The sequence below is a fragment of the Bufo gargarizans genome, chromosome 2, assembly GCF_014858855.1.
Source record: "Bufo gargarizans isolate SCDJY-AF-19 chromosome 2, ASM1485885v1, whole genome shotgun sequence".
Lineage (NCBI taxonomy): Eukaryota > Metazoa > Chordata > Amphibia > Anura > Bufonidae > Bufo > Bufo gargarizans.
The window spans coordinates 568,904,785-568,916,818 of record NC_058081.1 but is presented as its reverse complement, the minus strand read 5'-3'; the positions used below and the strand labels follow the sequence as shown (position 1 = coordinate 568,916,818).

Sequence of the window (12,034 nt, the reverse complement as noted above, 5' to 3'; positions counted from 1 at the left end):
TGTGAAACAAGCAGTGTCCATAATGGGGAATAACGCTCACAAACGGAGCGTGATTTCGCTACAGGACACGCTCGTCTGAAACAGGCCTGAAAGGTGCCGTCAATGACCTGATGAATAAGCAAATGTTTGTTCACTGGATGATTCCATCGTTCTCCCGGCACCGAAAATCATCATATCTGGGCAGCAGATTGTGCCACCTAAACAGGGATCTGCTGCCCAGGAACTATTATTATCTATGGGTACAAGCGATCGCTGTAATGTTCATGCCCATACAGTGGAGGTGATTTCTTCATGTAAATGCAGCCCTCACTGGCCATCAGGTAATTATTAGGAATGATTGGGAGTTAGAATATGGCGATTAGAGATGAGCGAATTTCCGGTTATGAAATTCGTTTACTGGTAAAAGGTGAATTGCGTTACCACGGACCAGAACGCAATTCTATGACGGAATGCCTTTAGAGCCGTTCTGTTATTCATTACGTCATAATAGAAGTCTATGGGCTGCAAAACAGATCCGTCCTGTTTCCGTTATGCAGGAGAGGACTTTTTACAGGCTATGGGAGCACTAAAGACTGCCCATTAGTGCCAGTGACGTCCCCGAGATCACTGCTAGGTGGAAGTCTCTGCCTAGCATACCCATAGTGATACCCGCCCGGTACTTAACCGGATCTAAAGAAAAAGCCCTTTTCCTACGCGATTCAGCGCAGGACAAGAGGGAGCATCAGAGTACCAAATGCTGAATGAGGGAAGAAGGGGTTATCGCCTACCGCCCCTTTAAATGTCCGTCTTTTGTACAATACTGGTCCAGGACATGCTTGTCTGGCTCCTAGCTGTATATTACAGCCCGCCTTGTATAGTACTTCATTGTTTGACACAATTTGGATTTTAGAAATTTCTATATTTGGATAAAAGTGTAAAAGTAAACTATTAAAGGGTATAAATATGCCGAAAAATGGATCTTTCACAATGACCCGTGCAGAAAGTTGTAGGTATGTATATGGAGGACGCTATCACTCCACACAGGGGATTGCCTGCAGCGTGCCTGCTAATATGGGACCTTTCCCTATTACACGTCAGGTGAGGACTGTGGTCTGAGGAGAACACCCCAGTATTATTGTCAGTCTGTGACCAGACACAGGAAGTCAGCGCTCAGGACTACAGCACCCGGCAGGCATTGCGAAGCGCACTTCCGCTTCCGGTCGCAGGTCAGAGGGAAAGATGGCTGTGTTCTCTAGTAAGTGAGAGTCAAGGAGACTCGTCTGATCCGCAGTTAATGGTCGTCATGGTGCCTGGAGCTGAGGGCTGGTAAAAGCCAGTCACTGGGTGGTGAGGGGTGACACCATGTCATTGCCTGGCACACTGACAGATACAGCATGGGTGGGATGGCACATTACATGTGTGTGCACTTATATAAACGTGTGTGTATATATCTATAGAGGGAATGGCCAAGAAGACCTGCTAAAGCTGCCCCCTATAGGGGAGCAATAAAGCTGTCACTGGGGCTTCCTAACTGTAAGGTCTGACAGCTGGAGATAGAGCCATGCATGTGATTCCCGAAGGTCACACAGTAGTCAGTGCAGCGGCTAAACATACAGCCATTACCGGGTTTAAAAATGGACCGCTAAGCGCAACCTTAAAGTGGGCTGCCCCACAGGCTGCAATCTCAGGAGGGAACGATCATTCCCAATAATTGCAGCCGATCACCTGATGAATGAGCGAACGCTGGGTGAAAGCATTGTTCGTGCAGACGCCTAAATCATCATTTCTGAGTAGCAGATATTGCTGTCTAGAAGTAATGATTCTCTATGGGGATGAGCGATTGCCATAGATACGGCTGCAGCTATCGATTATTTTTGAAATCAAGTATTCTACCGATGAATCCAACGATTGATCACGGACTGCGCCTGGACCTAACGTCACACAGCATCAGGTCATAGTGTGTGCTTACGTGCACTATATTCTGACGATGTGTGTACGTCAGGAGGGCCGGCGGGTGACAACGGAGCGGTGAGTAATAGCAAGAGCTCCACTCACACTCTGTGGTCCCATGACACAAAGGAATCCTCGATGCAAAAAATTTGCATCAAGGATTTTTTTTTGTCAGGTTACTCAATTCAATCGCAGAATCGTTTCAGCCCTAGCCATAGACCAGTAATACATGCTGTCCCCATAAAGAGGAGGGAGGTGATTGCTACATGTAAGTGCTGCTCTCACCTCTTCTGGCAAGCAAGTAATTATCAGGAACAAATTGTTCATCCTTTATAATTACCTGCTTGGTTGGCCCATGTAAAGGACGGAGGTGTTAATAACTGTCTCATTGGCAGGGGTCCAACTGTTACCCCCCAGCTGATCACAAGAAGGGGAGCCCCGTATTCCAGGCTCCAGTGATCAGACCATTGCTGATCAGACACTTACATTTGGGTCCAGAAATATTTGGACAATGACACAAGTTTGGGCATTTTAGCTGTTTACCAAAACATAGATAGGCTTAAAGTGCAGACTCTCAGCTGTAATTTGAGGCTATACACATCCTAATTGGAGGATGGGTTTAGGAATTACAGCTCTTTAATATGTAGCTGTCTCTTTTTCAAGGGACCAAAGGTAATTGGACAATTATTTAATGGGCAGCATGGGCTATTCTTGTTAATCCATCATCAATTAAGCAACTAAAAGGTCTGGAATTGATTCCAGTTGTTCATTTGCATTTGGAAGCTGTTGCTGTGAACTCACAACATGCAATCAAAGGAGCTCTCAATAGTAGTGAAACAGACCATTAGGCTAAAAAAATAAAAATAAAAAATCCATCAGACAGATGGCGGAAATGTTAGAAGTGGTTAAATCAATAGTTTGGTGTGTTCTGGTGGGGAAAAAAAAGAGTGCACTGGTGAGCATGGGAACTCAAAAAGGTATGGACACCCATGGAAGACAACAGTGGTGGATGATTGCAGAATCCTTTCTATGGTGAAGAAAAACCCCTTCACAACATCTACCCAAGTGAAGAACGGTCTCCAGGAAGGAGGTGTATCAGTATCTAAGTCTACCATAAAGAGAAGACTTCATGAGAGGAAAGACAGAGGGTTCACCACAAGGTGCAAACCATTAATCAGCCTCAAAAGGCCAAATTAGACTTTGCTAAAAAAACAACAACAAACATCTAAATCTAATGAAGCCAGCCCAGTTCTGGAACGGCAGTATTTTGACAGATGAAACTAGATCAACCTGTACCAGAATGATGCGAAGAAGAAAGTGTGGAGAAGGCTTGGAACGGCTCATGATCCAAAGCACACCACATCCTCTGTAAAACATGGTGGAGGCAGTGTGATGGCATTGGCATGCATGGCTTCCAGGGGCACTGGGTCCCTAGTGTTTATTGATGATGTGACTGAAGGCAGAAGCAGCTGATGAATTCTGAAATGTACAGGGATATACTTTCTGCTCAGATTCACACGTCAGTATTTTTACCTTTCCAGATAAACGTTCCTTTTTTTTTTTTTTTTTGCGGATCCTTTTTCAGTACAACCTTCAGTTTTTTTTTTTTGCTAAAGTGCTTCCGAATCCATTCTGTGTTTCCGTTATTCAGTTGTTTTTTTTTTTGTTTGTTTTCCTGTCAACGGATCCGCAAAATCGGATGACATTCGGATGGTTTTGTGCATGTCATCCGCATTTATGCAGATCCATTGACTTGAATGGACAACGGACCCGAAAAACTGACAGGAAGTAGGACGAGCTTAATTTTTTTTCAGGATCCGCATACTCGAAAATAGGAAAACGGAACGGATTCAGTGATTCGGACAGCACTATGATTGGTGTCTGCATTTTTGCAGAGGCAATTGAAATTAATGGATCAGAAAAAACGTTCCGATTTGAATCGGAACGGAAACGGAGTGTTATAACGGACGTGTGAATGGACCCTAAACTAAATTCTGCAAGGTTGATTGAATGGTGCTTCACAGTACAGATGGACAATGACCCAAAACATACTGTGAAAGCAACCCAGGAGTTTAAGGCGAAGAAGTGGAATATTCTGCAATGGCCGAGTCAGTCCCCAGATCTCGACCCAATCGAGTATGCGTTCCAGAAAGACCCCCAAACAAGCAACAACTGACGGCAGTAAAGGCCTGGCAAAGCATCACAAAGGAGGAAACCCAGCGTTTGGTGATGTCCATGGCTTCCAGACTTCAGGCAGTCATTGGCTGCAAAGAATTCTCTACAAAGTATTAAAAATGAACATTATTTGTATGTGTATATTACTTTGTCCAGTTACTTTTGAGCCCCTGAGATGAGGAGGCTTTGTAGAGAAATGGTTACAAATCCTAAGCGTATTACAGGATATTTCTGTTCCACCCCTGGAATTAAACCAGAAATTCTACACTTCTATTGCATCTCAGTGTGGTGGCATGCACAGCCCAAATCCTGAAGATTGTGGCGTTGGAGTGTATGCCATACCCAGTAAACAGGGGATGTGTTTGTCAGTAATGAGGGGGTCACACATCCCTCCCCCGTACAGCTCTGCTAACCTGAGCTCACTAAGAAGAGTGCGGGGCTCAACCCTGTATAACCAGCCTAAAGATGGCCATACATGTATATTAATTGAATGTTGACAATTTGTCAGGACAGGCTGACCATCTCTTATGTGTGGGGGGGAGAAGCATTGGGCACGTTGGATGTCAGGTGTCTGACTGCGGCTTATTCCCTTCTCCCCATTCAGAACACATGCATACTCAGCCGAGCATGCATGTGTATGGGTAGATCACAAGGATTAGCTGTTATGCCAATGGCTCTCTGAAGTGTTTGCCGCTCTTAGGCTACTTTCACACTGGCGTTTTGAATTCCGTTTGTGGAATCCGTTTCAGGGATCTCGCATGCGGTCCAAAACGGATCAGTTCAGCCCCAATGGATAAGGATCCGTTCAGAATGCATCAGTTTGGCTCCGTTCCGCCTCCATTCCGCTCTGGATGCGGACACCAAAATAATGCTTGCAGCGTTTTGGTGTCCGCCTGACAATGCGAAGCCAAACGGATCCGTCCTGACTTACAATGTAAGTCAATGGGGACGGATCCGTTTTCACTGACACAATATGGTGCAGTTGAAAACGGATCCATCCCCCATTGACTTTCAATGTAAGTTAGGACGGATCCGTTTTGACTTAGACTTTTTTTAAAAGAATAAATCAAACAAATCCGTTCTGAACAGATACAAGCGTTTGCATTATAGGTGCGGATCCGTCTGTGCAGATACCAGACGGATCCGCACCTAACGCAGGTGTGAAAGTAGCCTTAAGATATATTAAGAGTTTTCCAATTGTTACAACTGATGGACCTATCTGATCGATGTAGACTGACACCCTGAACCACTGCCGATCAGTTGTTTGAGAAGGCCCCTGGGCTCCGTGTGCAATGCAGATTGCCAAGCACAGCTTTGTACATTGTGTAGCGGCCGTGCTTGGTTTCGCAGCTCTGCCCCGTTCACTTCAATGGGCTGATCTGCTCCTAGGTCACGTGACCGATGAATGTGACGTCACTGGCCTAGGAAAAGCTGAGAGAAGGCAATGGCGCTACTGCCTTCTCAAACAGCTGATCGTCGGGGGTCCTGTCATATACTGATGAGCGGAGGATAGGTTATCGGTTGTAAAGTCTCTGAAAACCCCTTTAAGCTTATTACGGAGGTTTTCAGCTATGGGATGCTCATCTCATCAAGCTGGCCTATGGCGTAATCCAGGTAAAGAAGCTTCTAACACCTTGTACCCCGAGCGGGGAAGTAAGTTTTATAACTTTGTCACATGGAGTGGGTACCAGTGCATGGCATACCTCTGGGGCACATAATTGCAGTCATGACAGGATACATGTCAATCTCGTAGGTCTGTGGCTGCACCAGTTTCAAAGGGTATTTTTTTTTTTATATAACAAATCCCACTGGCATCCTTCAAAGTATCTCCTGCTAAGATATTCTGCCCAACATGCCATGATATGCCACCGCCTCTTTCTATAACTCCTAAACTCCACCGGGGAGCACTCCATGCAAGTGTGGGCATCTGTCCATTGATTCCCAGGCACTTATGGGTATACCATAGCATTGATGCTCATCTGGTGCTGCTGCCAATGCCCCGTCTCGGTGTTCACCCATCAACATGCATGGCCAGTTGCATGCCTTTTGGGAATACAATATTGACCTCGGTATAGGCCATTGGTATCTGATTGGTGGGGTTCTGGTGAGCGTACGTGGCCCATGGTCAGCTTAGTCCCAATGGCAATGTCCCATAAACTGGCACTATCATTAACAAGGAAGCATTGCTGTAGAGAGAATTGCCATGCACTGTATTAGTGGCTTCACTGTCTCCTTCTCACCCATTTTCTTTTTATTGAAGGAGTGGGTGCATTCCTGAAAAATGCCTGGAATAAAGAACCCGTCATAACTGTGTCCGCTGGCATTGGAATTTTGGGTAAGATTTCCTGCACTTTCTAGAGCGGGTCCCTGCACATGCTGATCGTATCAGACTGTCCAGGCAACCTCCTTACTGACAAAGGGGAATGGTAACAGCTAGGGGGAGTAACAGGAATTCTGGAAATTCTACATAAGGGTTCCCTAAAGCAGACATGTTGGGAGAGGTTTATCATCTGTGAGAATGATAAATGTGTAAATTCTATCCTCTTTGTCTTTCCAGCTCTTGTACTCCCTTTTATCAGTCCTTACACCAAATACGCCTCCTTGTACAACCAAGTTGTACCGTATAACTACCCAGGTAAGCAGAGCGCTAATTCTGAGAACTGACGGACACTAAATTAATGAAAGCCTGTATACCATTCTACAGGCTCCTGGAAATGTCAAAATCTACCATAAACCACATGTATCTCCTGTACACAAGATTGGTGTTAAATGCATCACCCCTGGGGAACTGACTGCTGTGACCCCCACTGATCAGCATTATGGGGTCCCCGAATCTGGTGTGTGGATGGATTGGTAGTGCACATGAGTGATCACCGCTACACACTGACGGGCAGAGCTGAGCGCTGTACTCAGTCCTTCCCATAGACAGTAAATGGAGCGCTACAACTGCTCCATTCACACAGGGAACTTGAGGATTATGGGGTCCCAGTTATCTTATGTAAAATCTATGAGGGAAAGAGGTAAGAGTCAGTAGGTGAGGGTAAAAACTGATTATACACTGGTGCTGTTCCTTGTAAGCTTCCATGAAGAGGTGGATTTTTGGGTTGCTTTTGAAGGGCTGGATAATGTTAAAGGGGTTCTCCGGGCTTTTAATCTTGATGACCTATTCTCAGCTATCTCTATGGCAAAGCAGCAGCGAGCAGGAAGAGACGAGGGAGACGGCACGTGCACACTGCATTCGCCATCTCCTCATACAGCTGATCGGTGTCGGACCCCCGTTGATCTGGTATCGATTACCTATCCTGCGATTAGGTCATTAATATTAAATGCCCGGAGAACCCCTTTAAGGTACTGAGTTAGTTACAATGGAGGATGCCTGGGAGAAAAGTTGGAGATGGTGATGTAAGCTGTAGACAGAAGAGTGCAGCGAATAAGGTTTGAGGACCAGAGATGAGGCCAGTGCTCTTCCGAGGCAGGCACGGGACCAAGCCACTTCTGGTCATGCCAAGAACCGGGCATCAGTTGGCTCTTGGTTCGTACAACCCCTTTAATAAGTTGAGTAATGGGCATCAAACAGAGGGACTGGCAGAGAGGTGGATTGGACGTAGCTGTCTTTCTGGAGCCTTATTGCACACAGCGCAGTAGAGGGCTTTGCTGTTGCAAGCTGCTGCTCAGCCAGTTCTTTCGCTTTCACGCTCCATTCCCATAGCCATGGGAAGCAGTGTGGTACACGATTCCCCTGTACTAGCTTACAGTCGATCCTGCATCAATCAGAATTATTCATGTATATCTATTATACATTTCCTAGAACTGAGTCGCTTAGTTGTTTCATCACAAAAGAAACAAACCCCAATGTTCCTCATTACAAGCTGTTGGGATCCACCGTGCGAACCTGGTACTGCTACATCTCACATATAAACTTCACGAGCCTTTAAAACCAATTCATTCACTGACCAATTCTTCTAGGTATATGGAAGGTGGAGGATATTAGAGTAGATCTAGCAAACTGACAGTTTACCACATGTAATCACACGCCTGATTTGTGTATTAAAGGTGTTTTCCAGCCAAAACTAAATATATTTAAGACAGTACTTTGCTGGGGCGGTGAATATGTCATTGCCGAACCAGGAAGTAGAGAGCGGCGGGGGACCTGGCAGTGGTGGCGGATCCTTGAGACATGTGGACATGTGAACTGTCGCTCCGTTCAGCTCAATGGGGCTGCTGGAGACAGCAGAGTACAGGCGCTCGGCTATGTCCGGCAGCCCTGTAGAGCTCTACGGTGCAGCAGCGCATCTGCATTTTCACTGCTCCATTCAGCTCAATGGGGCTGCTGGAGACAGCAGAGTACAGGCGCTCGGCTATGTCCGGCAGCCCTGTAGAGCTCTACGGTGCAGCAGCGCGTCTGCATTTTCACTGCTCCAGTTCAGCTCAATGGGGCTGCTGGAGACAGCAGAGTACAGGTGCTCGGCTATGTCCGGCAGCCCTGTAGAGCTCTACTGGTGCAGCAGCGCATCTGCATTTTCACTGCTCCATTCAGCTCAATGGGGCTGCTGGAGACAGCAGAGTACAGGCGCTCGGCTATGTCCGGCAGCCCTGTAGAGCTCTACGGTGCAGCAGCGCATCTGCATTTTCACTGCTCCATTCAGCTCAATGGGGCTGCTGGAGACAGCAGAGTACAGGCGCTCGGCTATGTCCGGCAGCCCTGTAGAGCTCTACTGGTGCAGCAGCGCGTCTGCATTTTCACTGCTCCGTTCAGCTCAATGGGGCTGCTGGAGACAGCAGAGTACAGGCACTCGGCTATGTCCGGCAGCCCTGTAGAGCTCTACGGTGCAGCAGCGCGTCTGCATTTTCACTGCTCCGTTCAGCTCAATGGGGCTGCTGGAGACAGCAGAGTACAGGTGCTCGGCTATGTCCGGCAGCCCTGTAGAGCTCAATGGTGCAGCAGCGCGTCTGCATTTTCACTGCTCCATTCAGCTCAATGGGGCTGCTGGAGACAGCAGAGTACAGGCGCTCGGCTATGTCCGGCAGCCCTGTAGAGCTCAATGGTGCAGCAGCGCGTCTGCATTTTCACTGCTCCATTCAATTGCACAACGTGGGCCACCATTCTAGTGATCCCCAGGGGCCTCACCATTCAGACCCTTTAGAGAGGGCATAAGATGCAATGAGAATAGCTGCAAGTTTATTTAGAGTGGACAAACCTTGAAGCTAAAGATTTTATCTGGTGTCCAGCCCGTAAGGGTATGGTCTCTCGTGGCAGGTACGCTGCAGATTTCCCATCTGGGTTTGCGGGTGGAAAATCTGCAGGGTGTTGGATGAGAGTTTAACAAATCCATGCACTACAGGGGAAACGTGTAGAAATTGATGTGATGTGGATTTTACTTCTTTGAAATGCATAGGATGAAAGCTGCGACATCTTCCTCATGTAAAACCTGCAGCTTTTGTTGTGGATTTCCCCACAAATTCAGCGCCGAATTTGCAATGGATTTTTTTCTCGTCCTGGGTACCTGCTGTATCAGACAATCTAGGGTCCCCTCAGGTGTATGGTCACTGAACATGATTGAAGAGCACCTGTCAGCAGGATCAATCCTATTAAACCAGGCATACCGACTTGTGGGGTTGATGCTGCATATTAAAATTATACCTGCCTTGTGAAAATCACTCGCAGCATTCCCGAGAAAAGACTATTATTCTTTATGCAAATTGTTTTATTGGGAACACTACGATCAATTTCTACAAGAGAGAGATCATTTTAATCAGCAGGTTCAACAGTGTGCCTGGTTTCATGGGGTTGATCTTTAATGGGCTAGCCAGGCATCTGCATAAAAAATAAAAAGCTCTCTGCAGGAAAACAAAGGATCCAGCAGTGGAGGCTTATCACACAGGGCGGCTCGTGACAAGACCTCTTGCGGCAAGCAGAGAGGACCGTCTTTGCAGACATACGTATTTAGCAGTTCCATTTAGAGTCCAGAATGACTGTATTTTTCTTTTTTTTTTTATCAGTCCCAGTTCGAGATGATGGGAACATGCCAGATATCCCCAGTCATCCCACTGACAAAGTTGGGCCCAACTTGGATTGGCTGAAGAAGCTGTAATTCTGAAGACCCACTTGCAGTTTGTGTCCCATCAGGAATCTTCTATGGACTTCTTCTTGCTTTCACGTCTCATGGTCACACTTTGTGTCGTGTCAGCTAGTATTGCAGAAATATGAATAAATTATTCCTCTGGAGAAGTGATGTAAAAATGACGTCTTCTTTCTAAAATACCTTGTGGTATCGTCTACTTTCCCAGTAGAAAGAGCTCTTCCTTTCACTCCATTATAGTGTAATGTAGGCTAGTCCCTTTATCTGAGATCCCGTTACCTGGTGTAATGCAGGGGTAGCTGTATCACTGAAGTGGTATGTAAAGGCATTGTCTGGTTTAGACCTATTTTTAAATACCCTGTTAAGGAATTCTGCCTTACTAGGAGATATGCCATTCAGGAACCGCATCTATTAGGGGACTTTCACACTAGTGTTAGAGGAATCCAGCAGGCAGTTCTGGTAACGGAACTGCCTGCCGGACCCAGAAATCCATGTGTAAGCAGATACCATTTGTTTCCGGATCCGTTTGACAAATGCATTGAAATACCAGATCCGTCTCTCCGGTGTCATCCGGTATTTATTTTTTTCAAATTTTTAAGGGTCTGTGCATGCGGATCAGTTTTTCCGGAACCCTTGGTACCAGATCCGGCATTAATACATTTCAATGGAAAATAATGCAGCTTCCGGCAAGTGTTCCGGAATTTTGGCGGCCAAATACCGTAAAAGTGACTGAACTGAAGACATCCTAAAGCATACTGAATGGAATGCTTTCTATTCAGAATGCATTAGGACAAAACTGAAGCGTTTTTTTTTCTAGTATTGAGCCCCTAGGACGGAACTCAATACCGGAAAACTTTAACGCTAGTGTGAAAGTACCCTTAAAGGGGTTCTTCGGGAATTAAGAAAATGAAAATACTTAAATATTACTACTATACATATACTCCGAAATATCTTTCATTAGTTATAATGGCTCATTTTGTCTAGGGAGCAATCATTAGGCGAAATAACATGGCCGTTGTCCGATTAGTACACGCAATATCTGACTTAATGACACAGGAGGGCCAGATACAGCCACAGAGCTGCCTCAGCCTCCTCTCTGCCGTACTTGTGAGGGATTATGATCCTGAATACAGATGAGAAGATCTTCAGATGAATCTCTGTAGAAATGGAGTTCATGAGGAGATGAAGTACAGAGAGGACAGAGGTAATGGTGACTGCATACAAGTGCTGCTGCTCATTAGCCTCATCCTCCTCTGCATTTCATGTCTCCTCATGAACTCCATTCCTACAAAGATTCAGCTGAAAATCTTATCAACTATATTCAAGATCATAATCCCTGACGAGCAGAGAGGAGGATAAGGCAGCTCTTTAGGCTAGTGTTGTGAAGTAACTTTTCCTCCTCTGTGATTAGGACAGGTTTTGTGTGTACTAATCTGATGGTGGCCATTTTGTTTCTCCTGATGATTGCTTCCGAGACAAAATGAGCCATTATAACTAATGAAGGGTATTTGGGTATATACTTATAATAAAGTAATATTTATTTTCTTGATTCCCAAAGAACCCCTTTTAAGATATGTTCACATCTGCAGATCCTGTCAAACATACAACTAGCTGCCTGGAGGGAAGCCTGAGTGACTCCATTACAGTCCTGTAACGGAGAAGAATATTAAGAACTAGAAAAGGTACAATTTCTGGGGAAATTGTGTGATGTGTTCTTGCCTCCACCAGTAGCTTACAACTGGAGTGGGCGGAGTAACTGGGTGGAGTGTAGACTCCGCCCACTTTTATAAATTTTGACCTTTGTCTCACACTGACCCACCCTGCCGAGTTTGGGTGCTGTGAGAATGACA

The 12,034-nt window shown here is 45.9% G+C and overlaps 1 protein-coding gene across 1 annotated transcript; it reads left to right on the top strand.

Moving 5' to 3' along the window:
* Positions 1 to 1,167: 1,167 nt before the first annotated feature.
* Positions 1,168 to 10,337, top strand: NDUFA3 (NADH:ubiquinone oxidoreductase subunit A3). The gene is made up of 4 exons (XM_044278202.1): positions 1,168 to 1,234; positions 6,365 to 6,439; positions 6,662 to 6,739; positions 10,105 to 10,337. Exons 1-4 carry the CDS (start codon positions 1,219 to 1,221, stop codon positions 10,194 to 10,196), a joined length of 261 nt encoding a protein of 86 aa, XP_044134137.1. The 5' UTR covers positions 1,168 to 1,218; the 3' UTR covers positions 10,197 to 10,337.
* The last annotated feature ends 1,697 nt before the right edge of the window (positions 10,338 to 12,034 follow it).